At 44.5% G+C, this 27,538-nt stretch overlaps 1 protein-coding gene across 3 annotated transcripts in view; it reads right to left on the bottom strand.

Annotated features, from left to right (window-relative positions):
- NEURL1 (neuralized E3 ubiquitin protein ligase 1) overlaps positions 1 to 27,538 on the bottom strand; it is a 168,785-nt gene that overhangs the window by 38,567 nt on the left and 102,680 nt on the right. For all 3 annotated transcript variants that reach the window (XM_054163824.1, XM_054163825.1, XM_054163823.1), the window contains exons 2-3: positions 26,050 to 26,291; positions 20,011 to 20,332 (exon numbers count right to left, since the gene is read on the bottom strand). In XM_054163824.1, the coding sequence (XP_054019799.1) occupies positions 20,011 to 20,332; positions 26,050 to 26,291 (564 nt within the window). The remainder of the gene's footprint in view (positions 1 to 20,010; positions 20,333 to 26,049; positions 26,292 to 27,538) is intronic.

Raw genomic sequence — 27,538 nt, forward strand, 5'->3', positions numbered from 1 at the left:
TAAAAGCCAGACAGCAGCATGAAAACAACTGTAGTCTGTTCAACCACTATTGTGTGTTGGGTTGTTGGGGTTTTTTTCAAAGAACCTTTTCTAGCATTTTCCCACTTAAATACTGGAGGAAGCAAACCTTTCTGATATCTGTGTGAAGACACAATAGAGAAAACCCATGTGCATTCCCAAGTCTTGAAGCCACCAGCATCTTAAGTGCCAACGTGAAACTTTGCTCAGTGCTGGCTGGCCAAGGACTTTGAGTTCAGCACAAGCCATTCCAAGAAACACATACAGTGGGACAAGGAATCTGTGCCTCACCACTTGGCAGAGCAGTACCTAGCTATCTAAACTGACAATAAATACAGAACAAATCAACCTCACCCACTCCGCTGGAATCCCAGAGGTGCTTTTTGGAGGCTGCTGTGTTCCACGCTGCAAAGCCAGGGCACGTGGGGATGCACGCAGTGAGCAGTGGGCAGAGGTGCTGCTGCTGTGGGGGTAAGCTGTGCACATGCCCAAGTAGGCAGATGCTTTTCTTCTTGGCATTCACATCAGCTTGTGGGGTGGGAACTTCAAAAGTGCGTGCTTCTTGCTGATACTCGTGCTTCTCCCCTTTCCATCGGGGTCAGGAATAAAAGGAGAGTGGACTCTTCCCCAGTCCCTCCACTCCTGTAATGGATGTGGCCAGCAGCACAAAGAGCAGGGGCTGAGGAACATGCTTGAGTTACTGAAGCAAATGTTCCTTGGTGCCTCTGGATGTTCCAAGTTAAGCTGGGACCACACTGCTCTTAGCTTGCGTGTTACCCAAATCAGTCCAGCAGGGTCTAATCCTGATGAATAGCTGAGTCTATTAAAATTGTTTTCCTTGAACAGCTAAATGGAAATGTGAGGGCTTGATGCTTGGGCTAGCATTTAAAATGGGCTCAGGTAATCACAACACCAGATGGGAGAGTGCTGGGAGCTTTGGAAAAGCTGAGATTCAGTTCAGCTTTAAGCCTTTAGTTTATTATAGCAAACAATTCCCACTACCTATAAAGGAAACTAGCTCTGGCTCCTTATGGAGACTGGCTGGACCTGAACACATGGTTTCACACTAGCTGCTTATACCTTTTTGGCCAGCAGTGCCTCTTGTGCAACCTAACACCATCTGTCTGTCATTCTGTCATGGCACCTCAGGATGCCACTTGGGAACAAACACATCACTGGTCATCTCTCACTGAAAATACCTGAGATGCCAGCATCCAAGATTAGAGCCTTTTCTCTGTCTGGGCAGCAAACATCCAGGACAAATTTAGAGCAATAAACAGCATGAAGGCAACTCCAGTGCCTGAAAATTATTTGCCTGCATACATGGCCAAGCTGCAAACCATTACCAGAGAGCGTCTGGCAAATACAATATTCCATGCCAGTGATGTAAGTAGCTTTTGACTCTTACACACAAGCAGCACAGATACACAGCAGAGTGATGGATAAACAGATTAAATGTATGAAATTTTGCTGCTCCAGGCCCTCTGGCATGGGATAGTAGGAAAGAAAGTGAAGAGCTGCTGAGGAGGTGACAAGACACTGATAAAGTAACTGGTGTAAGAGTCGGTGTGCAGGAGAAGATAGAGAGTCTGTGGGTCCTGCATGCTGTTCATTTCCATACTCAACCATTCTGGTACTAGCACATCTGAGAACAGGCCCATAAAGATGGAGCCCCCAACCATACAAATTAGGAGGATGAATGGTGGGAAGGTGGTCTCAGAGCACAGTTTCCAAAGCATGGCAGAGCCATATGGCTCCCTGGGCAGCACTTGCCCCCAGCCAACATCGTGTTGGACCACTGGTTGGAACAGGAAGCTCCAGCAGACTGAGGAGACATTGGAGCCATGTGCCTGCACGTGCTTCTGTCCAAAACACCACAGCCAGAAAAAGCTGGCATACTACATCCAACCAGATGAATATTTCCTGAAGAACAGAAACACAGCTCAGACATTTCAGCCAAGTAAACTGGACAGTATATGCACGTGCACAGAGGCAGGTGTGCTGCTTGGAGAAGACTATCGGATACTGAGCTTCACTGATATAGGTTCCTGAGGTGGCTGAGAGCAAGTTCTAAAAGACTCCTCTCCCAGATACATCCCTCAGAAGCCTGTATTGGGGGGGAGGGGGGAAGAAAGAAAAAAAGAAAAAGGAAGAAGAAAGAAGAAACCATGTTTTGAGCTCTGCCAATGCTATGCACACTTCACTAACTGCAGCAATTCTGAAGAACACTATTGTGGGCTCAGCCTGGCTGCAGAGGCAGCAGATCAGCAGTGCTCCTTTCTGCAGCCCTGGGTGGCTGTAGAAAAGACATGTGTGCTAACTGCCACCCACACTGGACAAGGGGGTAGACTTGTTTCCATAACCATAGCCATGTAAACCAATTTGGTACCAAGTGTGGCTCCTGCTAGCAGTCTAGCATTCTTGCTTTCTATAAAAAGCAACAAATGAGCACACCCCAAAAAGACCAACACAAACAAACAAACACAAACTGAACAGAAAACCCAAAACAAACCCAAAAAACCCACCACACAATAAACCAAAATCCAGCAATTTTCAATAACTAGAGAGCATGTATTTCAGGCAGCTTGCTGTTGTGTAATATGAGGACAGCAGCAGCTCTGCAAGGGCTTCACAACAGGTAATCCACGAGTTAACTGAGAGCAAAGGGACAAAAGCCCCAGGAAGAATGTCAGTAACATTTGCATACATTTGATACACATAATAAGAGCTGTGACTCAGACTTCACCTAGGGACCAAAGATGATGCAAAGATGCATTAAATGCTTCTCATTTCTCCTTATTTAATCTTTGATGGCTGCATCAGGACAGTGCCAAGGCTGTTCTGATGCACTGTGCAAGCAAAGCCCAAGCACTTTGTGGGGCTCCCTGGGACTCACTAGGAAATGTGGGGGCCACTTAAGTTGTAAAGCATTGTGCAGAGGCCTTTGGCACCCAGTGCCAACTATGGGGCTGGAGTTCCTCTCTTTCCAGGTGTGGGCACTATGAGACACTCCAAGCCTTTGGGAGAGACCCCAAGAGTCACCTGTAGCATGATGAGGAGGTTTCTCCAGCTCTCCATGCTATGATTACTCATGGATGAGCTGCACAGGCAGCCCCATGCCACAGCCCATCACCCCTGCAGCCCCTGGGGGACACACTGAGCATCCACATCCAGCATGGCAGTGGAGCCATCCAGCTGCACAGCACACAGCTTGGGCACGCCGAGTAGCTGGAGGGAGCACACGGCACAAGCCAAGTGTGGAACCTTTTGTTCAATGAGACTTGACAGGTCCCACTGAGGTCTGCATGCAGAGAAAGAGGCCGGGGGCCACAAAGCAGTGACAGTGCCTCGATTCTGCCCAGCCCCAGCATGCCTGGGGCACATGGGATTCAGCATTTGGATCATCTCACAGCAGGCTGGCAGGAACCCAGCGGCACGAGCATCATCCCATCTGTGAGCACGTGGGGCTGGCTCGCAATGCACTTTTACCCTTGCTATGGGGGGGGGGGGGTGGGGCGGGAATGCACACACTGTGACATCCTTCACTTGTCAGCCCTGGGCTTAGGCTGTTTCTTTCTTTGCAATCACCTAAAGGTGAGGAAGAGTTGAAAAGTATGACACTGGGAGCGCTGTCGGAGCTGCGGATATAGGGCCTTCCGCTCCACGCCAAGCAAAGCCTCTGGAATGGTTTGGACACAATAGGTAAACAGTGTTGGGCTTTGCTCAGCGGGGAGACATTTGTATTTAGATGTTATAGATAAGTGCTGCATATTTGAGACATCTGAAAGTTATTATTCCAGGCAGTTTCTAAACAGAGAATCACAGTTGCATAGCCCTTTAACTCCGAGCTGACAGGCAGGATAATGATTTAAATTATTGTTAAACATAAGCTCTGTTTTAAGTGGATGGAATTCAACATCATGGTAGCTTCGGGGGAATGGGGGTGTATTGCAAAACACATTTCCAGTTGCTGGAGCTCTGAGCCATGGGAACTGCTCTGCCAACACCAAGCACCACTGTTCATGCTATGAAAATGGCAGCGGTAGAGGTTCTCAGAAGGCAACATCACTCAGCTGTCTTCTGGATCGTTACCACTCTCTCTAATTGCAACAACTTTGATTAAGAGGAATGACTCTTCGAAAGTAAAACAATTCACAGCATGTAAGACAGAGCTCAACAGTGAAACCTAATTATTTTGTGCAAGGGTTTTTTGAAGTACAAGTGATTTATACTTCCTTCAGTTCAATAAAATTGTATTTACTATGCCATCACTGTGTCTTTAATGAAGAGTGTACTGATTTGTTCTTCATTATAAGCATTTGAAGCAAAACTGGGTTGTGTTAAATCAGAGTACCGAATTTGTTTCATTTCCAAGGGGTTTGTTTTCCAATGTTTTGACATATAGCTGGTACCCCTGAAGTCAGCTCCCTCCTGACCCTTTCCACATTGCAGGCATGCTCAGCAGATGCTACCATCACAGAAGGCTTCCCCCTCACCATCATAAACTGCCTTCTGACATGCCAAAGGTTAAATGTGACAGCACACACTGGCTCCTTACTGCAGCCTTTACACAGGCAAAAGTGTGTCAAAACTAAACCCATCTCTTATGCAGAAAGGAGAAAGGAAAGGAGGAATGAAATGTCTTGCTTATTCACAGAATCACAGAATGTAAAGGACTGGAAGGGACCTCGAAATCAGCTGGACATAAACTACAGCACAGGTGGTTCCGCTTCCACATGAGGAGGAACTTCTTCACTGTGAGCACTGGAACAGGGTCCCCAGAGAGGTTGTGAAGTCTCCTTCTCTGGAGACTTTCAAGATTCATCTGGATGCAGTCCTGTGCAACCTGCAGTAGATTCTGTGGTCCTGCTCTGGCAGGGGGGTTGGACTCAATCTCCTGAGGTCCCTTCCAACCCCTAACATCCTGTGATTGTGTGTGATCCTGTGATTGTCTCTGTCACAAGCACAGGCTGTATCTTCAATCTACAGCATCTTCATTTCCCAAGGGGGTAATTCCCACTAATGCAGGTGAGAGGGTCTCATTCATGCATAGCATGAAAATGTAATTGGGCCTAACGTAAAAGCAATCACACCTTGTCACTCAAGGGAAATTACATGGCTGATTAATCATGGATGAGCCTCATGAAGACCACCCATTCTGCTCAGCATTACCAACATCTTCTCCTTATTATCCTCAGCAATAATGTTTAGAATTGTTTGGAAATGGAGTTCACTCACCTAAGCTTTAATAACTGCTGTGTCTAGCAGGGTAGGAGCATCACAGCACAGCCTTCAGAATATGCAACACTAGATAAAAACTAATAATGAAACAGTAACTCATGTCTCTGCCAGAAACATGCACACAAGGCACACAAGACAAGGATAAGGCACTTCTGTGGGACCAGTAGCTTGGCTCACCCATTTTAGCGCACGAGGAGTCCAATAACTCAGAGGCGTTGAAACCCACAGTTGCTGTCAGGAATAAAAGTGGTATCTCCATCCTGTAGAAAGCAGGCACTTGTGAGATTTGTCTCAGAAAGATGAGAAAGTTGAGTCTGAATCAGGAGTTCAAGCCTTTACCACTAAAATTAAGGATGGTTTGTTATCCCCTTCCTGTTAACCCCTAGTTATTGATCTGATATACTCACACCGGTGTGCAAAGGCTTTTCCCTGCCAACAGCGCTTGGCTGCTTTTCCTGCACAGTTAAATCCTCATAAATATTCTTCCCTCATAAAAATAATGAGCCAATCTATACCTGGGCTTGCTTGTTTGTTTGTTTGTTTTATCAGGTGATAAAACCCCAACAAATCAAGTGAGTATTAAATTTACTGCTGCCCTATTTGAAGAACCCAAGAGAGGCGCAAAAGGGAACTGTAGCAATCAATAGAAAACATAGAAATAATTCCTGAGTCCTCAAGCTGGACGTTAAATTTGTACAGCAACAAACCCCCTGGGGCAGGCTTACCAGCCTCCTGTGACCTCTAAGAAGCAATGCCTGCTCCTTCCTGCAGCCCTTTCAGCTGCTGCTCAGCTGACAGCACAGCCTTCAGAATAAGGAGAGGTACAATGGTGAGTGGAAACAGGATTTCCTCCTGTGTTTGCTTTCAGAGCCAGAGGCTCTGTGCAAGGGACAGGAAGCTTCCTCTTGCCTCCAAACCCCTGCTGACCACAGCACAGCCCAATACAGAAGAATATGCTCATGGCATTCCACTGTTATAATGGACAATCAAAATGGTCTTGACCTCCAAGACACAAAATTTGGGAAACAAATGAGTATTGGAGAGAATAAATAAATTATAAGGGCCTCAAAGAGAGAGTTCTGTGGATTTTGGGGGGTTTGTTTGGTTATTTTGCTTGGTTTTCCTTCTGGTCTACTTTTAGTAACTCCAGATAAGTTGCTCATTGAACCAGTGGAGCCCAAAAGGATTCAAAACCTATCTATCTGAACCACTTCAGGATGCTCTGTTTTGGCAGATCTCAGCACAATATGGTGTTTGAAACCCCATCGTTAATAAACTCTCAAGTCTCGGAAGAAGCTGATAAAGCCACTCTGTTCCCTCCCCACCTATGACCTAAGAATTCTTAGTATTCAGAGAAACAGACACTGCTAGTGTCTGCAGTGATCTTTATGCTGTGGAGCCACTGTGGTTTCAACTACCTGATGATGGACAACTACAACACTAAAATTGTTCTGGAATATTCTTTGGTGTCACCTTTTTGACCTGCGGTACCGAATGCCAGAACAACAGACAAGTCTCTCAATAAAATCACTGTGGCCTCAACTGCTTAGCTCCACCATAGTCAGAAAAAGGATATTAAATACAAAGAGAGGGTTGCAATCAGCCTTTCTGTGGAAGTAACAACCTGGGAAATTCTGACTCATGCTGATTTGTGATCAAGAACTGTGACCAAGATACCCAAAAAAAGGGAATTGAATCAGATTTTCATGGCTGTGTCAGAATGAATTAATTTTCATCACATAACTGGAAAAGACTTAACATCACAGAAGCATTTTTAGAATGACAGCAGGATATGGAGGCTGTGGCAAAGAAGAAAACATGATTATTGGGAAAAGAGACTGACAGTGAGGAAAGATAAAAAAAGAACTAAATACACCATAAAATAATAGCTGCCAGTAGGAACATCCTAAGGCAGAGACAGAAGCTCTAAGCATCTGGGGCTGCTGGCTGCAAATATACCTGAGATGATGTTTGTGCCAGCACAACCGAGAGTGACAGCTCCAGGAGTGATGGTGAAGTTACTTTTAGATCTACCCAAAACAGTTTGAGAAAGCTTCTATCATTCACTGCTGGTTTTCACCCTTCTGCTAATGCCAGGAGGAGAGGGCTGTCTGGATTTCTCCATGGGCCACCATTTGCCCCTGTACCTGTATCAGAGAGGGACTAAGCTTTTGGTTTTGTTTGTTTCTCACTTCTGCGGTTGCCAGCAAATCTCTTAAAGGAAAACAGTTGGCAGCTGAGCTTGTTCTGAATCTGGCTAAACCAAACTAAGGCTATTTCAATTCCAAATACCTGCTAATAGAAATTATTCAGTTTAGCATAACTAGTCCTTTCTAAAGCCAGGCTTGCAGTTCATTTGCATTAATTTTCTCAGTTGTCCATTGTAACTAAACCCTCTGTTGGAAAACACTGCCTTCAAAACATATTGTAAAGAGGTGGTATTTTTTCCTCAGCCAAGCAAGCTAGAGATGCTACTAAGAGGTAGATTAGACTCTAATGTGCAACCCAATATACAGGATTTTATCTGGCAGCAAATTCCACAGGCACAGACTGAGGAGTGTGAAATTCCCACTACAAAGCACTGGCAAACAAAACAGTATCTCCTCTCTCCCCACACAGCCTGCTCCTCTTCATCCAAAACATCCCTTTGATAGATATGTCAATATTTGTTATTTAGCAGAAGACTTCTATAATAAATTAACAATATGATGAAAACAGTGATTGCAGAAAGAGGAACAAGCACTACCAAGAGCAGAAAAAAACCCCACCAATAGACTGGTGAATAGACTGGGCATTGCCTGGCTTGAAAGCAGCCCTGAAGAAAAGGACCTGGGGGTGCTGGTGGATGAAAAGCTCAACATGAGCCACCAGTGTGCACCTGCAGCCCAGAAAGCTGGGCTGCATCAAGAGAAGCATAGTCAGCAGGTCAAGGGAGGTGATTCTCCCCCTCTACTCCACTCTGGTGAGACCCCACCTGGAGTACTGTGTCCAGTTCTGGAGCTGCTATTACAGGACAGATCTGGACATGCTGGAATGTGTCCAGAGAAGGGCTATGAGGATGATCAAAGGGCTGGAGCACCTCTCCTATAAGGACAGATTGAGGGAGTTAGGGCTGTTCAGTCTGGAGAAGAGAAGGCTTCGAGGAGACTTTATTATGGCCTTCCAGTATCTTAAGGGGGACTACAAAAAAGCTGAGGAGGGACTTTTTAGGGTGTCAGGTAATGATAGGACTAGGGGGAATGGGGGAAAAAAAGTAGAAATGGGTAGATTCAGATTGGATGTTAGGAAGAAATTCTTCACCATGAGGGTGGTGAGACACTGGAACAGGTTGCCCAGGGAAGTGGTGGAAGCCCCATCCCTGGAGGTTTTTAAGTCTAGGCTGTATGTGGCTCTGGGCAACCTGATCTAGTGTGAGGTGTCCCTGCCCATGGCAGGGGGGTTGGCACTAGATGATCCTTGGGGTCCCTTCCAACCCTAACAATTCTATGAATTAGAATTCAGGACATAAGAAACAGATCTCATTCAGGTATTTCTCCATGTGCCATTTGTCTCCTGTATCTCCATGATTCTTTTGATAGAGTGTTGCCAGTATGTACTTGACCTGATAAAGGAGCTCACTTATCTTCCAAGAACATTCCAGGCATCCACAGTGACCCACACAGAACAGGTCAAACACACTAACACTCTGTGCTGTCTAGATTAACAAAAACAAAAACAAAAAAAGCCTCTGGGTTATTAATTAACATAAAATTAAAGTGAGCTAGGCATTTACAAGTGTAAACTGAAACTTGTGTGAGTGAAGAAACCAGACAGAAAGGGATACTATCTTAGTCACTGGGTTGTTCTTGCCTTCCCCATCAATCTAACCGAATCTTTCTTTGCCTGTACTTCTTCCATTGCTTTCAGACAGCAGTCCACCCTTTTCCCATGCTTTCATCTTTCTGCTCCCTTCATGTTTCTGGAACCCTTCTTAACCTTCCTGCACAGAAAATAGCTGTATTTTCCAAGAAAAGCAAGCATTGCTGGGAGGCAACCTCTCTACCTCCCCTACAACTTCAGTAGTGCATTCCATCCTCCCCTGCTCATGCTCTTCTTGCTCCTCCTCCCTTTCCTCCTGGAAGTCTTTGCTTCTCAGAAACACCATTAAGCACAGAGCCTAATCCCTGCATTGATTACTGATTAACTACAGACCACTCGATTTGACCTGGCAAGCCCTGCTCAGAACCCAGTAACAAGCAGATGGCAAAGAAAAAGATCCAGCAAAGCAGTTAAGCACATGGCTATCTTTAGGAATGTGAATTAACATAGTTACTCAAGCATATACCTGATTTCTGGCACAACAGATACAACTACGCATGCATAAATGGTGGGTGAGTAGTTAACTACCATGCTGAATTCAGGCCCCACAGCCTCTGCAGTCATCTTTTCTGAGCAACTCAGAGTGGGTAATCTGCCCAGCAGGAGAGTCACACCTTTACAAACTACTATTTGACTTCCCACTTGAATTTTTTGACCATCAGTTTTCATCCATCCTTTAGCCTGTCAACAGAGAGCACTGTCTGCTTCACCATTAGATTGTTACTTTGACTCTTTGGAGTTTATCAGAGTTTTATGGAGCATTGTTCTTTTAGGTCTCACACCCAAAACTGTAACACTAATAATTATCATATAAATAGCAATAACAACAGCTATGGCCTAAGACAAAATTATCTATCTATTTTTCTTGAATGAACCAATTAGGCTGACTTGAAATTGTCAGTCCCTGCAGATCTCTAGTGAAATTCCCCATCAGTTCAGTTTTCCTTCCAACTGTCTCTAGCACTGACCTTCAGCATGAGGCTAATTTCCTTCCACCTGGCCAAGCAGCATTACAGTCAAGATCTGCAGACTCTACCATGTATTTTGACAAAATGCAGGCAGGACCAAGGCTCACCTCAGACATGAGCACACTCCAGCATATGGAGTCATTGAATCGGATCCAGCTAGAACCAGTCAGGCCTAGAAACAGGGACAGAAGCCAACAGGACCAATGTTTTTATCAAAAAGATGCTTTCACACACACCATAGTAGGATAACAGAATGGTCTGCTGATGCCTGTGAAAGACTCAGGAAGGTGATGGCTGCTGCCTACAGATACAAAAGAGAGCAAAGAAAATCAACCAGGGAAACACAGAGTGAGGAAGAAACATATTGAACGAATTGTCATCAGTCTCCCAGATGAAATAAATACACAGAGATGAGGTCCCTCAGACTCAAGCATAAAGAGGAAGGGGCAACACTCTGTATTAAACATTTTTGAGGCTTCAGATCTTTTCATACAAGTGGTGCAGTATTACTGGCATGGCACTAGCTCAGGAATAGGATTATTGGATTCTAAAGGCTTTTTCCCTGCAGTGGTCTTTATCCTCTTAAAAGAAGATAGAGCAATTAAACATTTTTTTCCCCCTAAGAGAATTAATTGTCTGTGAAGGGTCACACTGGTAGCCAGATGCATCACAGGAGATTTTCATCTTTTTAAACACACCAGCCATAGCCAGTGGCACAAGATGTGATTCAGCAGCCAGCAATCTGATCTCTTTATCAATCTCTTATCTGTAGCTACACACTAAAAATGTACCAAATGTACCCAAATAAGTTTAATTTCAATAGCTAATGGGAGCAGATGGAATGGATTTTTTTTTTTAATATTCCTTTAAAGAACTCAATTATCAAAATTATGCCCAAGAATCAAAACTTGTGATGTTCTACTGTTCTAGCCAATATGCACATTCTAGACCTGATGTAAAGTCTGCAGCAAAGTCAGGAGTTGATACAACACATATAGTGTATCTTGGAGAACAGAAGTAGTAGTTCAGTGTGACTAAAGATGAAAGGCAGCAGAAAATAGCATCTGCATTTGCAGAACTTTTTTGTCAGGGATAGGACACTGAATTCAGTGGACCTTCGGTGACACAGTGTGGGTGCCCTGAGCTAAGATCAGGACTAGAAACAAGACCTTAGAATCGTAGAATCAATATGGTAGGAAGAGACCTAAGAGATCATCAAGTTCAACTTGTCACCCAACACCTCCTGACAACTAAACCATGGCTCCAAGTGCCACATCCAATTCCCACTTGAACACCTCCAGGGATGGTGACTCCACCACCTCCCTGGGCAGCACATCCCAGTGGCCAATTACTCTTTCTGGGAAGAACTTTCTCCTCACCTCCAGCCTAAACCTCCCCTGGCACAGCTTGAGACTGTGTCCTCTTGTTCTGGTGCTGGTTACCTGTGAGAAGAGCCTAACCCCCACCTGACTACAGCCTCCCCTCAGGGAGTTGCAGAGAGCAATGAGGTCTCCCCCGAGCCTCCTCTTCTCCAGGCCAAGCAAGCCCAGCTCCCTCAGCCTGTCCTCACAGGGCTGTGCTCCAGACCCCTCCCCAGCTTTGTTGCCCTTCTCTGGACACCTTCCAGCATCTCAACATCTTTCCTAAACTGAGGAGCCCAGAACTGGATCCAGACAAAAAGCATAGATCAAGAGGAAGGGCCCATTCAGCCTCAGAGAAGTGATGAATAAGCAAAAACCTGGGGCTAGATTCTATTCATGGTGTGGCTGCAAGTTTAGGCTGGCAAAACTGAGAGTAGAGCTGGGCTATAGATAAGGATTTCCAGCCTGAGCCAAACAACAAGAGTTCTGCTTATACAACTTGGGGATTAGAGGAAAAAAAAGAGAGAGAGACTCTAGAGTACACAGCGATCTCATTTTTAGCTCTGGTGTTGATACAGCTAGAGAAACCAATTTAATTTTATTAAAGGTGTCAAAATTTTTTAATAACCCAGACACCTACAAGGATAGCAAAATCTTATCCTCTCTAAGGTAAATTGCGTATTCAGCAACTGCGATGCCAATTAGGCGCTGAAATTACAAAGTGCTATCTCACACCGGCAGAGACATACTGTACAAGAGCCAGTGTTTAGTTTTATCATATAAGCAAAGTTTAGCTGTCATCTGTCATACAAGCTTAGGGGAAAGGGCCTCCACAGCTGGAACAGCTGGAATTGCAAGATTAGCACAATAAATTATTACAATTCTACCGAATCATTTACCCTGTTCACGTGCAAAACTTACCTCCAGCTCCAACTGTCTTACGCTGGAGGAACACCACTCTTTTTCTTAGCTTTGTGAAGGCAGAGCAATTAGCTTTCAGCATTCCAGCCCAAGCTTTGTACAATTTCAGCTCTTTTGCTAAATATTTTGGAGAAAGGTATTAAGAAAGCTGCGAAGATTATTTTCCTGTACCGACATTTTCTTTCCACCTTCGTTTTTAAAGGCACTTATTACTTACAGGATTACAATAGGAACCACATTAGACAAAGCAAGGAAGATACAATTATACATGGCATTAAGGAGCAATTAAGAGATCTTTTTTAAAAAGCAGCATAGAAATCTTATTCTAGTGGTTTAAATCAGAATGGCAAAACCTTTGCTAACATAAGGAGCTCTCTGAAATATTTCTCAGAGGAATACAGCAGTCCATTCGTGGGGAGTTATTGTCCTCTGAGGCCGTGCCTATACTAGAAACTTCTGCAACTAACTATAGCTGTGTAATAAATTCAGTATATATTCAATTATCCCAGTAGTTTACACCTTCAGTGGAAGTAAAAAAAGGTCAAAGCTCTTTTAAATGGAATTACCATCCCCAGACTACAGGTTCCACACTTCTGCTAAGTAACAAAAACACCTAGCAAAGGCAGCTTCTTCATGTAAACTGCAACATTTACCTCTTTAAAGCAACAGCCAAATTTACCACCATGGAAGACACATAATGTGAAGACATCACTTTTAACATCGGGGTCTCTCTTTGCACTGTCCACATCCAAACTGCAGGGGGGTTGGAACTAGATGATTTTTGAGGTCCTTTCCAACCCTAACAATTCTATGATTATATATATATATAAATATATATACACACCCCCATAACATAAATGCCACTTCAAATTTTCACAGTTTCCTTGAGCTTTTATGGGTAACGTGGAAAACAGTATTATATAGTCCATGCCTGTGTTGGGAACTATACTTCAGCTTACCAGAACTAAAGGAACATTCTGAAGACAAGACTTTATTTTTCCAGTGGTCCTTCTGCCTTGTTACAGTCTTCATTTTACTCTGTCTGTTCAGTGGCAGCCACACTAATCCATCTCAAATTTATTCCTACCCAGGTTCTCTTGCAGGATCTCCTGACCCTAATGTGGCTGTTTTGTGGATATAATGTTCCCAATAGCACGTTATGTGCCAACTTTTCTGTTCACCAGCAGCAATGCTTTAGCTCCATGAGTACTCCTAAGACAAAGGAGGTTCAGGTAACAACAAGAAGTACGGCAAGGAGAAATGCTGATAAAAAATGTATAAAGCTCACAGCCTTTGTGCAATTTCATGATTCAACACCTCATCGAGACCTGGTGAAGCCTGAAATGCTGATGCCTCAGAGACTTCATTTTACTTACTGTCTGGCTGGTCTAACTTACTTGGTATTTGCCATTCAACTGGCAGAGCCTGACCACTCAGGACTGCCAGTGCAGGCAGTGGGAGCACCAGGCAGGACTGGGGAGATGTTGCCTTCTCCCACTGGCCAGCTCAGGCTCATGAGCACTGTTTGCAATCAAATACAAGCAGAAGTAAACAAGCCACTGTGTTCACACAACCAAGATGAGCTTTAGCTTGCATGAAACTGCTGTGTCCAGCAGCCTTACCACCATAAGCAAGGCAGACCTGGGAGGACAGACAGCTTCAAACCCAAGGAGCAGCCCTTAGGCTTGTGGGCTAACCTGCGGGCACCTATCGCATCTGGAAAAATCCAATCCCTCCAGAGGTGCTAAGGCAAAGCAGGGATTAATTAAAATGGCAGGACATGAGTTAATTATTAAACTGGTTTCACATTTTTAGCCTTGTAGAGAGCTTCCTGCAGCTGCCATAGAGACAACAGCTACAGACAATAAAATTTTATGAGCAATTTAAATTCCCTCTGCCCTTAGGAGATGCGGAAAAACAATGACAACTGACTATTTGCAGGTCATGTGTATCTTGCCTTCATCAAGTAGGGCTCTATTTAAACACATATTATTCTCTTCCATCAGATAGTCACAGGCTTCCACACAGAGGGTAAATAGTTTATAGCTCCCACTTTCAACAATACGCTATAAAAGTACACTGCAGTCATATTTGATTATCCAATTTTGTTTAGTGCAAAGCGCTCCCAGCAGATCAGTCTGCTCACTTGCATGCATCAGAATAGCAACAGGAATGGATTCCCATGGGCAATGGAAAATAAGTTTCACACTTGGAAAATAGAATACTAATCACCCCATGGTAAAACTGCAGATGTGTGCAATAAATTAGATATATCATCAGTCATACCATTCACACTTGAAATTTGCCCATAAATCCACCTCACTTGAGGCTTATTTAATGTTCCTTCTGAAGGTGCCTCCGAGCTAGGGACTCGGTTTCTTCTTTCCTTCAAAAACGTGCAGCTTCCTTGGCAAATATACACAAGCTCAAGTCCCAAGATCAGTATATTTCCATCCATTATCAGTTCATATTTTGGCTTTTGATATTTTGCAAACATGAAGTAATAAGAAACTAGGAAGGGTGTGGGAAGAGGGTTGTTTTCAGATAGCTTTAGAAGACTACAGGGAAGATTGGCCTTTGCTCGAGTTAGAGAAAGTTATGTTTTGTCTTTGACTCTGAGAGCAACGTAAACACCTTGTAACTGAAGGAGAGAAGCTGGGCAGAATCTGGTTGGATGTGTTAAAATGTTGTTTTGTTATTTTGACCTATTGTATGCCTTAATTACACGTATGCCAGTAGAAAACGACCAATTGAGATGTGACACACGTGCCTTCTGATAGACTATATAACTTTGCTGCATAATGTAATAGACGTCTTTGCCTGCTTACATCTGGTCCAGAAAGCATTGCTCAGGGTGCTTAAAACATCTGTCCTACAGAAAATGGTGACCCTGACGCGATTCGAACACACAGCCTTCCCACAGAAGGGGATCTAGAGGAAGAAAAGGTTTCCCAAACATCTGATACAACTCACAGCATTGACAGTTGATTTTACTGGACTCTGAATAGGCATTTATGACTGAAGTATGTATTTATACTTTTTCTACTTCAGGTTAACCTAATACATGTACATTGAACACACATGCATTAAAAACCTTCCCAATTTGCAAGGTCTAGCTAGTTTTCCACGTATTTTCTTTACAAGAAGTGGTGAAGCTTTGCTTTCAACAGGTACCTCTCAGTGTGCCAGTCTAAATAAAATTATCCTTGCTTTTCCAAGTCTGTGATGGTTAAAAAGAAGACTACTTTGAAATACCACATGAATGAGAATATATATGGGTGGGAGAAGAGCATGAACAGATGGATGCTGACCATAGTAGGAATGAGTGAGACTAAGGAAAATGAATAGACCATTCCTCACATTACCCCACTGGAAATACAGGGTAGATGGAGGAGGGGTAGGCTGAAGTCATGATTTCTTTGCAGTCTGATTTTTCCATACTCTCAGAGCACATGTGCTGTGCTTTAAATGAAAAGACACTGGATCATAAGGAAATTCCCCCCCCAAAAGGTACAGGAAAATGCTGAAAACACACATCACGCTTTCACCTACACAACACAAAATTGTCAGGGTTGGAAAGGACCTCAAAGATCATCCAGTTCCAATCCCCTGGCTATGGGCAGGGACACCTCACACTAGATCAGGTTGCCCGGAGGTCCCTCTAGCCTGGCATAAAAAACTTCCAGGTTTTGTTATAGGTTTAGGACTAGTGTCCTGTTATAAATAACAATTTTGCAGTCCTAACCCTGTAACAGGCTTCTACCACCACCCTGGGCAACCTGTTCCAGTGTCTCACCACCCTCGTGGTGAAGAATAGCTGCCACCCCTGACAGTCCTACAGTGAGTCCATAGAAAGGGTATACAAACATTTCTGTCTCTGTGCCAGGCTCACTAACCAAGCACTTGAAAGCAGCAGGCTAATGTGTGGCAACACCATTAGGTCCCCATGAGCTGCCATCCTTTCTCCAGGGCTGTGAAGATCCCAGGATTTAAACAGCTGGTCCTTCCCTTTTCTTTTTTTGAGGCTTTATTATAGCAGTGAGGCAGCAGATTGCTTATATTCCATTTTCCTTGGACTCTTTTTGAAGTGTGACTGAGCATGTGTGTATGTTGAAGTGATAACATAAGGCTAAGCCACATTTCTAGTAAATATTACTTTAAATTATCCTGGAATGTAGAAGTGCATTTGTGCAAAACTAGCTGCCCAAAAAGGGAAGCAGAGCTGTAAACCATCCTGCTGGCAATTTGAGCATGTCAGCAGGAGCGTCACTGTATAAGGGCATGTTTACAGGTCATGTAAGCCGGCATCTGCGCCAAGACTCATGCCCTAAAACACAGAACATATGTGCCCTTGACTGTAGCAGCCTCCCCTATGTGGGCCTTTCCACTGTGGCAGGAAACCAGCTGAGACCTTGTGGTCAGAGGAGACCAGATTCCTGGGTGAATTTAAGCCTCTTCCTCTTTGTAACATGAGTAGAGGTGAGGAAAGCAAGGAGAAGCATCTCACCTGTGACCAAACATGTAGGCACTGTGAACCTCATCACTGAAGCCACCCTCAAGGTGGATTTAAGCCAGTCTCTCATTTTGACTCACTCCAGCAGTGCCGGGCAAGATGGGCTGCTAACTCAGGGCTTGGCCTCTGCTCAGCTGATGTGCAGTGGCCCTTTTTGCCTTTTTCAGAACCAAATCAAGCAGGCAAAGAAGCTGCTTACAGGAATCTGCTTCTGAACACACAGACAGACTCAGGAGCACTTGAGACAGCCACATTAACATTGACAGCAGTAGTGACCTGTGGGTAATTATCAGTAAGGCTGATGGAATGGGTAAAGCCATAAGTAGAAGGTAATTAAAAATGAAGGTACAAACCAGCTGTTTCATCCACAGGCACAATTTAGTGGTGAATCTTGTGCAATGCCTGCAACACTGGTCGAGAGGGAGGCAGGACTGAGATAGACAACAAGGCTGATGGCATCCCTGAATCAGGTGACTCTGATATGTAACCAAATCATTTAACTCTCCCAGGCTTTGTGCCCCTTTTTCTTCAAGTCTCTCTTTATTAAATCTGTAAAACAGGAAAAGTGTCACTAGACTTGGTCATTGCTCTACTTTACTGAGACCCTTAGTTTGACTGGAACTGCTACTGTAATGCAGATCAGCAAGACAAATGTGAACTTCTGGAAGTTGTGACCAATGCAGATCAGCAAAACAAATATGTGAACTTCTGGGAGCTGTGACTTTCAGGAACCTAAATGCACGCTGTGCATTCCTCTACACAGCTGGGATCTTGCAGTGACACAAGACAATGTTGCACATTTTTCTTTCAGGCAAGTCTGGTTAAAAGTGAAATTACATTATTGGGAGAGTGGAGGGAGTAATTCTCCTATAAACAACCACCAGGAATGTTCGAGCTTTTGGTCAGATTCTTGAATGAAATGCATATACAAGAAAATGGAAGCAGTGCTGAGGTGCACTATGTCCCTGCAACCCTGAAGTCCTTTGGAAAATAGTGAGGCTCAAGAACAAGGAATATGTTTGGGGTTTGGAGGGGGGAATCAATTACTGCACTGGAATCTGAAATGCTAGGCTTTTCTGTTCGACATAGCACTCCAGCATCCCCAGACTTCATCAGATGCCCTGCATGCCATACCAGGCTGAATCCTACCATATGTTTGTAGCTAAGCTATGAAATTCATTTGTCAAGTCCTGGGAGTTTTTGGCAAGTTGTCCTGTACGATATGTGTGGTCTGCTACAGCAGAACAGGCATGCAGAGCATTGCAGTGGGTATATCTGTAGGATCCAGAGGCAACACTGCTACCATTTCCCTGCTCTGAATGTTAGTGTTGTGTAAGAATGAATGGAGATAAACAGTCAAAGCATCAAGTAAAAGATGTTTCAGCGCACTTGCTAGGCTTAAAGACTGCTGAAGACTGCTGGATCAAGCTACAAATACATATCTCAGCTCCACGCCAACTGTGTAAACTCAGAAGCTGCCTGCTTCATTCAGGGACTTTATACCCACCAGAGAGTCTGGAGCCTGTTAGGCTAGAGGTAAGTCAGTAGCTGGCAAGAGTCACATTTTCCTTGTGAAAGAGTATGCGGAAGGTGCTAGGACAATGCAGGGGTGGATGACGGATTGGAAATGATTGCTTGGGTATTTTGAAAGGAAACACATAATCCAGAGTTATGGGCCCTCATTAATCAGGTGGAGAAGTCCTGAGGTGCCAAATCTCACAAGAACAGCCAGAAGACTTGAAGTAATTCATAAACTCTTCCCAACTGAACCCTTGTCATGACATTTGCCCAAATTCTGAATTCCAATTCAAATATCACCACCTTGGCCTATGAACGGTTGCCTAGTGGCTCTGATTCAAGCTGATTCACAACACAAGATAAATCTTTCCTGCTCCAAAAAGAAAGCAAAAAGCTGCTGAAAAATTTTTCATTCCTCTGTCTTGTGCAATCTTGGGCTGGTTGTTTTTGCAACACAAAGAGGCCAGTCCCATTTCTTCATCTGCTGAACCCACGTCCCTCTTCCATGTCATGTAGCTTGCTACAGGCAGTTTTGCTACCGTATTTTTTAATACAGCAAACAGTCCAGAAAGGAGGCAAGAGCTGTTAGAATGAGGCTTCATTAAGGTTTTTGATATACAGCACAAAGATGTTGTTTTCACAGAGATTGTCAGTCTGCACCACAGGAGAAAAACCATCTAGCAAGATAGTCTCACCTTCAGGAGAAACTTCAGCTCATAAAGTTCAACAGCTACCAATCAACAGCTACCATGGTGGAAAAAAAGACTCGTGAAATTACTGTTATGTAGAGAAGAACTGTGATTTGCTTTTCAGTGACAATGAAAACCCAACTCTAAGGCTGAATGTTGACACCCCAGTAACATAGCTGCCCCTTAAGCTGGGTCCTTGGAGACTCTTTTCAGTTCTTCTAAGATGTTAAAACTCAAATAGCCAAAATTTTGACAGCCTGCACATTTGGGGCTAGACTGGGTCCTCATGAATGCCAGACTACCTTCATTTCAGCTGTGGATGGCAGAAGACACAGGCTTTCAGCACTCCTTGTCCTCCAACCCCAACTGCATATTCAACCTTCAAGCTCCAGAGGATGAACCAAGCTCCTCTGTGAAAGCAAGATCCTGACAAATCCAGCTGCAGCTTCTCACAGGTAACTTGGAAGACATCCACATTTCAAATCTGCCTGCCAAACCAGCCATAAAAAAACATAATAGTGCCACCCAGGAAGGATTTAATCCTTACACATAAAATGCATTTCCCCATTTTGGCATGGGGAAAGCAGCAGGTGGAATAAAAAGAAAGGTTTACAAGGTGTATGCCACATTCTAGACTATGGCTTGACATTGCAACCCCTCTGAGAGGAAATCCACTTATTTATAGGTGGCTTCCAGTGCTACACTGTAGCAGTTGCTTCCCACCTCCCACTCATATGATATTTACATGATAAGTTTCAAATGTGAACTAATCCAAGCTGTGGTCCTGAGATGCTCTGGGGAGAAACAATGGTTATTTGCCTGTGACTGTCCCAGCACAGCAAGGATAACAGGCAGTAGCAGGCTGGCCCTCTGCCAGGGAACAACTCAGCGTCATGCTGGCACATTTGAACTCAAGTACTCACCTAAGAGCTGCACTCCACGGGTGAGTCCGTAGACATCAATCAAAGCCCAGAGGGGCTCTGCCGTCCTCACCCCACTGAAGAAGAGCATTGCAGCGGAGTCATTCACCCGATAAAAAACCCGTCCCTTCTTGTCCACCCAGAAGGCAATGATGTTTCCCTCGTTTGCAAACTCTTCTGGCAGAGCCTTGGCCCAAAAACCGCTTTGGGAAACCAAATCGGGGCACGCGTACTTGGGCAGAGTGTCAGGGTTAATCCTCGACGGGTCCTTGGAAGTAAACCCCAGCCGAAGAGCTCCACTCCAGCAACACTGCTTTTTGGTGATCTGCAAAGACAATGGCAGCAATAACAGCGTGTGGCACTTGAACATCTACTTAAACACCACAGGCTCTGTGCCATCATGGCCACCACACGGATGAGCCCATGGCATTTAGGAAACATTTTATGAAGAAGCATTGCTGTAGCCTTTTCAGCTGCAAGCAGCAATGCTACACGCTCAAGATAGAATGGACACACTAAAAACCCCAGCAAAAGAAGCTGGAACAATCCTCACTTTCGATACAGACTAGGGGATGAGGTGTTAGAAAGCAGCCCTGAGGAAAAGGATTTGGGGGAGCTGATGGATGAGAAGCTGGACATGAGCAGGCAGTGCGTACTTGCAGCCCAGATGGCCAAGTCGCATCCTGGGCTGCGTCAAAAGATGCATTGCCAGCAGATCCAGAGAGGTGATTCTGCCGCTGTGCTCTGCTCTGGTGAGACTTCACCTGGAGTACTGTGTGAAGAGCTGGAGCCCTCAATATAGGAGGGACATGGAGCTGATGGTGAGGGTCCAGAGGAGGGCCAGAAAAATGATCAGGGGGTTGGAGCACCTCTGCTATGAGGACAGGCTGAGGGAGCTGGGAGTGTTCAGCCTGGAGAAGAGGAAGCTCTGGGGAGTCCTAATAGCAGCCTTCCAGTACCTGAAGGGATCCTATAGGAAGGATGGAGAGAGACTGTTTATAAAGGCCTGCAGTGACAGGACGAAGGGCAACGGCTTCAAACTAGATGTCAGGAAGAAGCTCTTCACTATGAGGGTGGTGGAGCACAGGAACGCGTTGCCCAGGGAGGTGCTTGAGTCCCCTTCCCTGGAGATATTAAAAATGAGGATTGACGAAGCCCTGGGCAGCCTGATCTACTTGGGGATGTCCCTGCTGACTGTGGGGAGGTCATACTAGATGACCTTTGGAGATCCCTTCCAGCCTGGACCATTCTACGGTACTATGAAATTAAATCTATGTGAAGAAATTCCTTTTGGCCTAAGAACCACCTTCTCACAAAAATGTGCCAAAAACAGCTGTAAAAGCTTCATCTCAGCACCTGCAGCAGCAGAGCTCTTCCCTCATGGTGTTCAGATGATGGAGTCTCTTATGACCTGAGGGAAAAGCACTGGCTCCAGAATCATAGTCACCACCACTGGGTTTTCTGAGTTTGCCAGCCAAGTAAAAGATAGCCTGTTCAGCTTGGATTCAATCACAGCCTTGCAGCAGAGAACTTGTGTGTGGGAAAGCATAATTAAAAGTATTTAACTATATTAAATACACACTTAGGAGGTAATAATAGATGTTGTTTCCTGACTGGGGAAAACTATTTCAGCTGCAAGTGGTGTTTTGAAGACAGGTTGTGCACATTTACATTCCACCTGTCAGCACACAAGTTACTCACTGTGTCTAGGATCATGAACACTCACTATATTTTTAGGGTGTCATATCCACCTTTCTGCACCTAAGAGATAGCAGGAGAAATGACCACAGATGCCTCCAAACTCATCAGCCTCTTCTCACAGGAATTAAATAAGCCCTGGACTGAAGGGAATCTGAAGGTAGCAGGCAGGAAGTCCTAAAACGTCATGCAGCTGCATTGCCTCTTTCTTTCCATGGAAGCAGAGAAGTCTTCCAGGGTCACTATGGTTTAGATGGAGATAATGCCTTTGGAGAATTTTTTCTCTCATTTTGTGGAGTATGAACCTGCTGGGAATTGTTCCTCTCAAAGGGATTCAGCCTGTCAGCATCCAAATTATGAAGTGAAAGGCACAAGAATGCTGGATCCAACCCTGATGTGGGGCCAGGACATCTCCTGCATACCAGCTGACAAATTATTGGCCTTTCTGCTCACGCACTGAACCTGCAGCAAATACGAGAGCACTTGAGATAGCTTTTTTCCATCAAAGACTTGGCAGCCTCAAGCTATTTCACTCTTGGTTGCTAAAGGCTCAGATGAGTGACTGAACTGTCCAGGACTGCAGGACTTTGTCCTCAAAAGCCTGGCAGCAGCCCCTCATGTCCCAGCTTGGAAGCAGTGTGTTTTCACCAAGGAGTTCTCCAAGGCATTTTCTTTGGGCTTCTGAATTCTCTGCTAATCACATTCGTAAATATTGCATTTCTCTTTCACGTGTGCCTCTCCAAAGCAAATCTGGAACCTGTGCCCTTGGGGACACAATAATTTCTCAACAAAGACAATCACTCAAATCCTAGAGATCTCTGTTTTATCAGAGAAAATAACACTAAGCTTCAGAAAACAGTTATCAACAGCCAAGCACCTGATCATCCCCATGAAGCTCCTGCTCACTGGATGGACACTGGGGTGGCACTAAGAAGAACTGAAGCACACTTGCTATTCTGTATAGGCCTGGGCAGGAGGGGTGGGATCATGCATGCACCCAGGTGAGAGGGAGTGGATGGAGTGTGCACATGACAAAAGGAGCAATATTTGCACACCCCAAGAAGAAGCCTGAATTATTTTTTGCAGTAAATGTACTGCAAGCTCTAAAGGCTTTTGGGTCTGAAATAAATATGGCCTCATTGTTATTTCTACAATTTACTCTCTCACAGTTTCTTGCCAACACTTCACAGCAATCACAGGCTGCGTGAAGCAAATATTCACATGGTAATCAAGGCTGCACATGTTCCATGTATTAATCAGCACCTATAAACAGTCTCAATACAGTCTGACCACAAGCAAACTAATGCCCAAATTAAAATCTAGTATAAAGCCTGCCAAGAATTAGGCACAGCTGGACAAAGGGTACACAGTTTTGCTAAAAAAGGCAATGGTTAATGATGGACCAAATTCTGTCTTCAGCAGCCGCTGCTAGCAAAAAAGCCTGGGAGGTCTACCGGGTACCAGAAAGGAAGGGAAAGATGCAGTCTGCATCCAAATTGCTAAGCCATGATTGCTTGCACAGATCCAGGCTCCTGCTCTTTTGCTCATTTGTGCCTTGTGTTACACTCGACAGCCTCACTCCACTCTCTAGCAGCGCCCTGAATTACATGGAAGAAACCATACTGGGACACAGAGCTTGGAGGCAAAGAAAAAGGAAATCTTGATAGCATTCCCAAAGCTGCAAAGAAATCTCAGAATGAAACCCAAGACACAGTATCTAATACACAGAATGAAATACCCTGACCTCCAGTTTTCCAAAGGGAGTTTAGCTTTTATGGGACCTAAATGATTGGGTTCATGGTCAGTCTTTAGATGAGAAAGTTTGAGACAAAATTTTCCCCAGTTATACAGAGTAATAAGTCAGTTGAAGGATAGACTTACTGGAAAAGCTATTTTCACATTTCCATCCATCCATCCCTAGAGTACTGTCGATTAGCCCCATGGGACCCTCCCACTGGACTCAGCAGGAGCTCTGCTTGTAAATCCCTTGTGCAGATCTGCATGTGTGTTCTTCACACATATTATGCAAGCTAAAATCCTAAAATATACAGTGGTAAACAAGTGTGAATTTCCAGAGATAGCCACATTGTTTCAGAATGAGGAAGAAATAGCCCCAAATCTTTGTCTAAATCACTACAATCTTTGATGGTGTTGTCAAAAAGAAACGCTGCTTTCATCCTCTCCCAAATAACTTTTTCTATTATTATTAATATTTTCTTTGGTAGTTATTTGTTCAAACTGCTAGCCAACATGGAAAGAAATCCTATTAGGCAATGTGAGGTAGTCCTGCTGGGTTCCTAGTCTGAAAGGAAGTAGGAAGAGCTCCACAAGAAAGATAACAAACCTGTAGGAGGGATTTTTTTTTTTAACCTATGGGCCTAAGGCAGAAACCACCAAAAGCTCTATGCTTTCAAAAGGAGGCAGCTTCCTCATTTCTTGCTCCTTTGCTGGCTGTAAGGGAAGAGGGGCTAATATGCTGCTGTAGGTCCCAGCACTCTGGGACCTCTATCAATGGGCAACAGCAGGATCATTCGGACTCAGCAGCTATACACAGATAAACCTCCTGAAAAGCTCCTTGTGTTTAAATTAAGGATTTGCAGGCAGATCTTTCCTGTGTACCATGAACTAAAGTTGCCAAAGAAGATGACCTACTTTATGCCCATGGAAGGAATGAAATCAGCTAAGAATGGAAAAATACAGTCCCACAACCCACAGGGCATAAAGGCTGGAATATATCTGTGGATAAAATTTAAAGGGTCCCAAGCTCCTTTGAGGTGCTGAAAGCCTGAAAAGTGCTTCAGTTCCAAAAGGGACTCAGGAATTTCTTCGTCAAGAAGCAGTTCCCAGTGCACATGGAGGCAGGCTGTCTTAAAGGAGATGAACTTCCCATACCAGCAGCACAAGGGGCACCAACTCCATCCTCCTGGCTACACAGTGGAAGTGAAATCAGCCTCTGCCAGCAAGAAAAATGTGATATCTGCAAAGTTCTCTCCTCTGAGCTTAATGCTACCAGTTGATTAATTAAACAAAGCAGTCAGAAGACCATGAGAAATAGCCATTTCTTAGATGGGAACTGACTGCTCCTTTCATCCTTTCAGCCATTTTGTCTTCCTTGCCAAGCATGCAAGCAAGCACTTTCATTTCCAGGTCTTTTTTACCTTGTATCAGTTGGCTGTGGTGAGGCTGATTCCCACCTCCATGAGACCAGCCCTCATTGCTGCCTTGTTTACAGGAAGTGCTCATTGTGGAACTGAACACATTCACTAACTCTGCACCCTCCCTCAGCCCACCCAGTAGACTTCCTTTACAGGATGCACTCAAAGCCTAGAGAATATGCTGACTAGACAGCCTTTTAGGCTGACCAATTTTTTCTTGCTGTTTTCCCAGCAATCTCTACTTACTCTGTTGTTCATTGTCTAACATGAAGATAAACTCTTTTTGAGCACAGATTTCCCTTTTGTTACCAGTTTCTACAGTGGTCTGTCCCAACAGCTTCAAGAACTGCAGTGACAAAAGCAGAAGTACCAAAAAAAAGACTGCAGATCTTTAAACCCAAGGTCTGACTACTATATATACTGGGGGTACTGGTTGGCAGTAGGCTGAACATGAGCCTGCAGTGTGCCCAGGTGGCCAAGAAGGCCAATGGCATCCTGGCCTGTAACAGGGACAGTGTGGCCAGCAGGAGCAGGGGGGGTCATTCTGTCCCTGTACACCGCACTGGTTAAGCCACACCTTGAGTCCTGTGTCCAGTTCTGGGCCCCTCAGTTTAGGAAGGATGTTAACTTGCTGGAACGTGTCCAGAGAAAGGCAACAAAATTGGTGAGAGGTTTGGAGCACAAGCCCTATGAGGAGAGGCTGAGGGAGCTGGGGTTGCTTAGCCTGGAGAAGAGGAGGTTCAGGGGAGACCTGATTGCTCTCTACAACTACCTGAAAGGAGGTTGTAGACAGGTGGGGGCTGATCTCTTCTCCCAGGCAACCAGCACCAAAACAAGAGCACACAGTGTGAAGCTGCACCAGAGGTTTACACTGGATGGTAGGAAGAAATTCTTCATAGAGGGCCCATTGCAATGGGCTGCCCAGGGAGGTGGTGGAGTCACCATCACTGGTAGTGTTTAGGAGGAGACTTGATGGAGTGCTTGGTTGTATGGTTTAGTTGATAGGGTGGGTTGGATGATAGGTTGGACGTGATGATCTTGAAGGTCTCTTCCAACCTGGTTTATTCTATTCTATTCTGTATTGTTCAAGGAAGAGCTAAAGGTATAGTGCAAGCACCAAAAGCTTGGTACACCCCAACGTTCATTCACAGCCGTTCCCATGACAATAGGGCAGGAATCATTTACTCACCTTAAGCCTGACTTGTTCGTAAATTACAATGGGCCTGTTGCTGAAGGTGATGGCATTGCAGAAACTAGCCTGGCGCTTCACTGCCTTCTGGGTCGTGTCCATGATGATCTGGGATCCCTTTGTGTGAGGATGGAAAAGCAGAGGGCTGATGGACAGAGTTCCACACTGTGGGATGGGGAGACAGTGCTTCTGTTTGTGGTGGCATCGGTGGGAGGAAGCAGAAAATGACCCACCTATGGAATCTGAAAGCAGAATGAGGAAAAAAGGGTTTCAAATCTGCTGTGAGTAAAATAAATTTCAATGAAAAAGATAAAAAAAAAAAAAAAGAAAAGAAAAGAAAAAAAAAAAGGCAGGCTTACTTCAGAGAGGAACTATAGATAAAAATAGAAGTTAGTCACTGTAAAGCACTAAGGCTTTCTAGACCATCTTGAACAACAAAAGGCTATGAAGGCTAACATCTGGACAGTCTGCTAGTACAGACCATGACGTGGAGACCACAGCTCAACACTGAAATCACAGGCCATCTTGAGGCCACCAGAAGAGAAGGCAAGAGCCAGTTCCAAAACTGGGGCAACATACATGTGAAGTTGTTTCAATAAAGTTGTCACATTTTGGGAGCAACCTTCCACTGCTAGAGGCCTCCCACACAAGCTGACCATTTTTCTCACTCCTCCTTTGCAACAGCACATCCAGGGATGTGCCTTTCTCTAGCCAAGGCCCTAGACAAAGAGTCAATGCATGATCAGCACAGTCAGGACAGCAGCTTTGCTCATGAACAAATGGATGTGTGAGTTTCTTTTCAACAGGGAGCCTGTAGCAGTTCAAGCACAAAACAGTCATTATACTGAACACAAGTCAGCAGCTTCCTTTTCCTTGTGTGCACATATACACCACACTATGCACATATGTTTGGGAGGAAATACTCATAGATATGGAAACAGAGCATCAACAGAATAAAGGATTATTTTGTGATAGGCTCAGGGATACCAACAAAGGCAAATATGACCTTAAGAATGTGCCAGCTTGTGCTGCAAAGATGCATGACTAAATGGTATGGCTAAAACTTCTACTCCTCAAACATGTAAACTATAGAAACTAATTATAGACATTCTTCACACAAATTAATTGCTGACAGTTATGTCTTTTTATAGCCACTATAAAATAATGCTTACAACTCTGGTGCAACTCTTGGCTTTGCTCCTCCTGGCCTTTGAGGTAGCTTTGGCTTGTAGTTACATGAAGTCATAATGGCACGTCCTCAGGGTGAGCCTGAATAACTACCAACAGAACTTAGAATCTAGTTTCTGATGAGACTATTTTAATTTAACTTCAGCATCAGACACTTTGCACTCATCTCATCTGCTTGCTTTCCCCCTCACCCCCTCCGATTTTCAGCAACAGTCCCATCCCTTCAGAACAGAGCAGGGAGGCCAGACAAATGAGGCTTTTACCTTTAAACTCTGCCATTAATGATTTAAGGGAGAGACGA

The sequence above is a fragment of the Dryobates pubescens genome, chromosome 8, assembly GCF_014839835.1.
Source record: "Dryobates pubescens isolate bDryPub1 chromosome 8, bDryPub1.pri, whole genome shotgun sequence".
In the NCBI taxonomy this organism is placed as follows: domain Eukaryota; kingdom Metazoa; phylum Chordata; class Aves; order Piciformes; family Picidae; genus Dryobates; species Dryobates pubescens.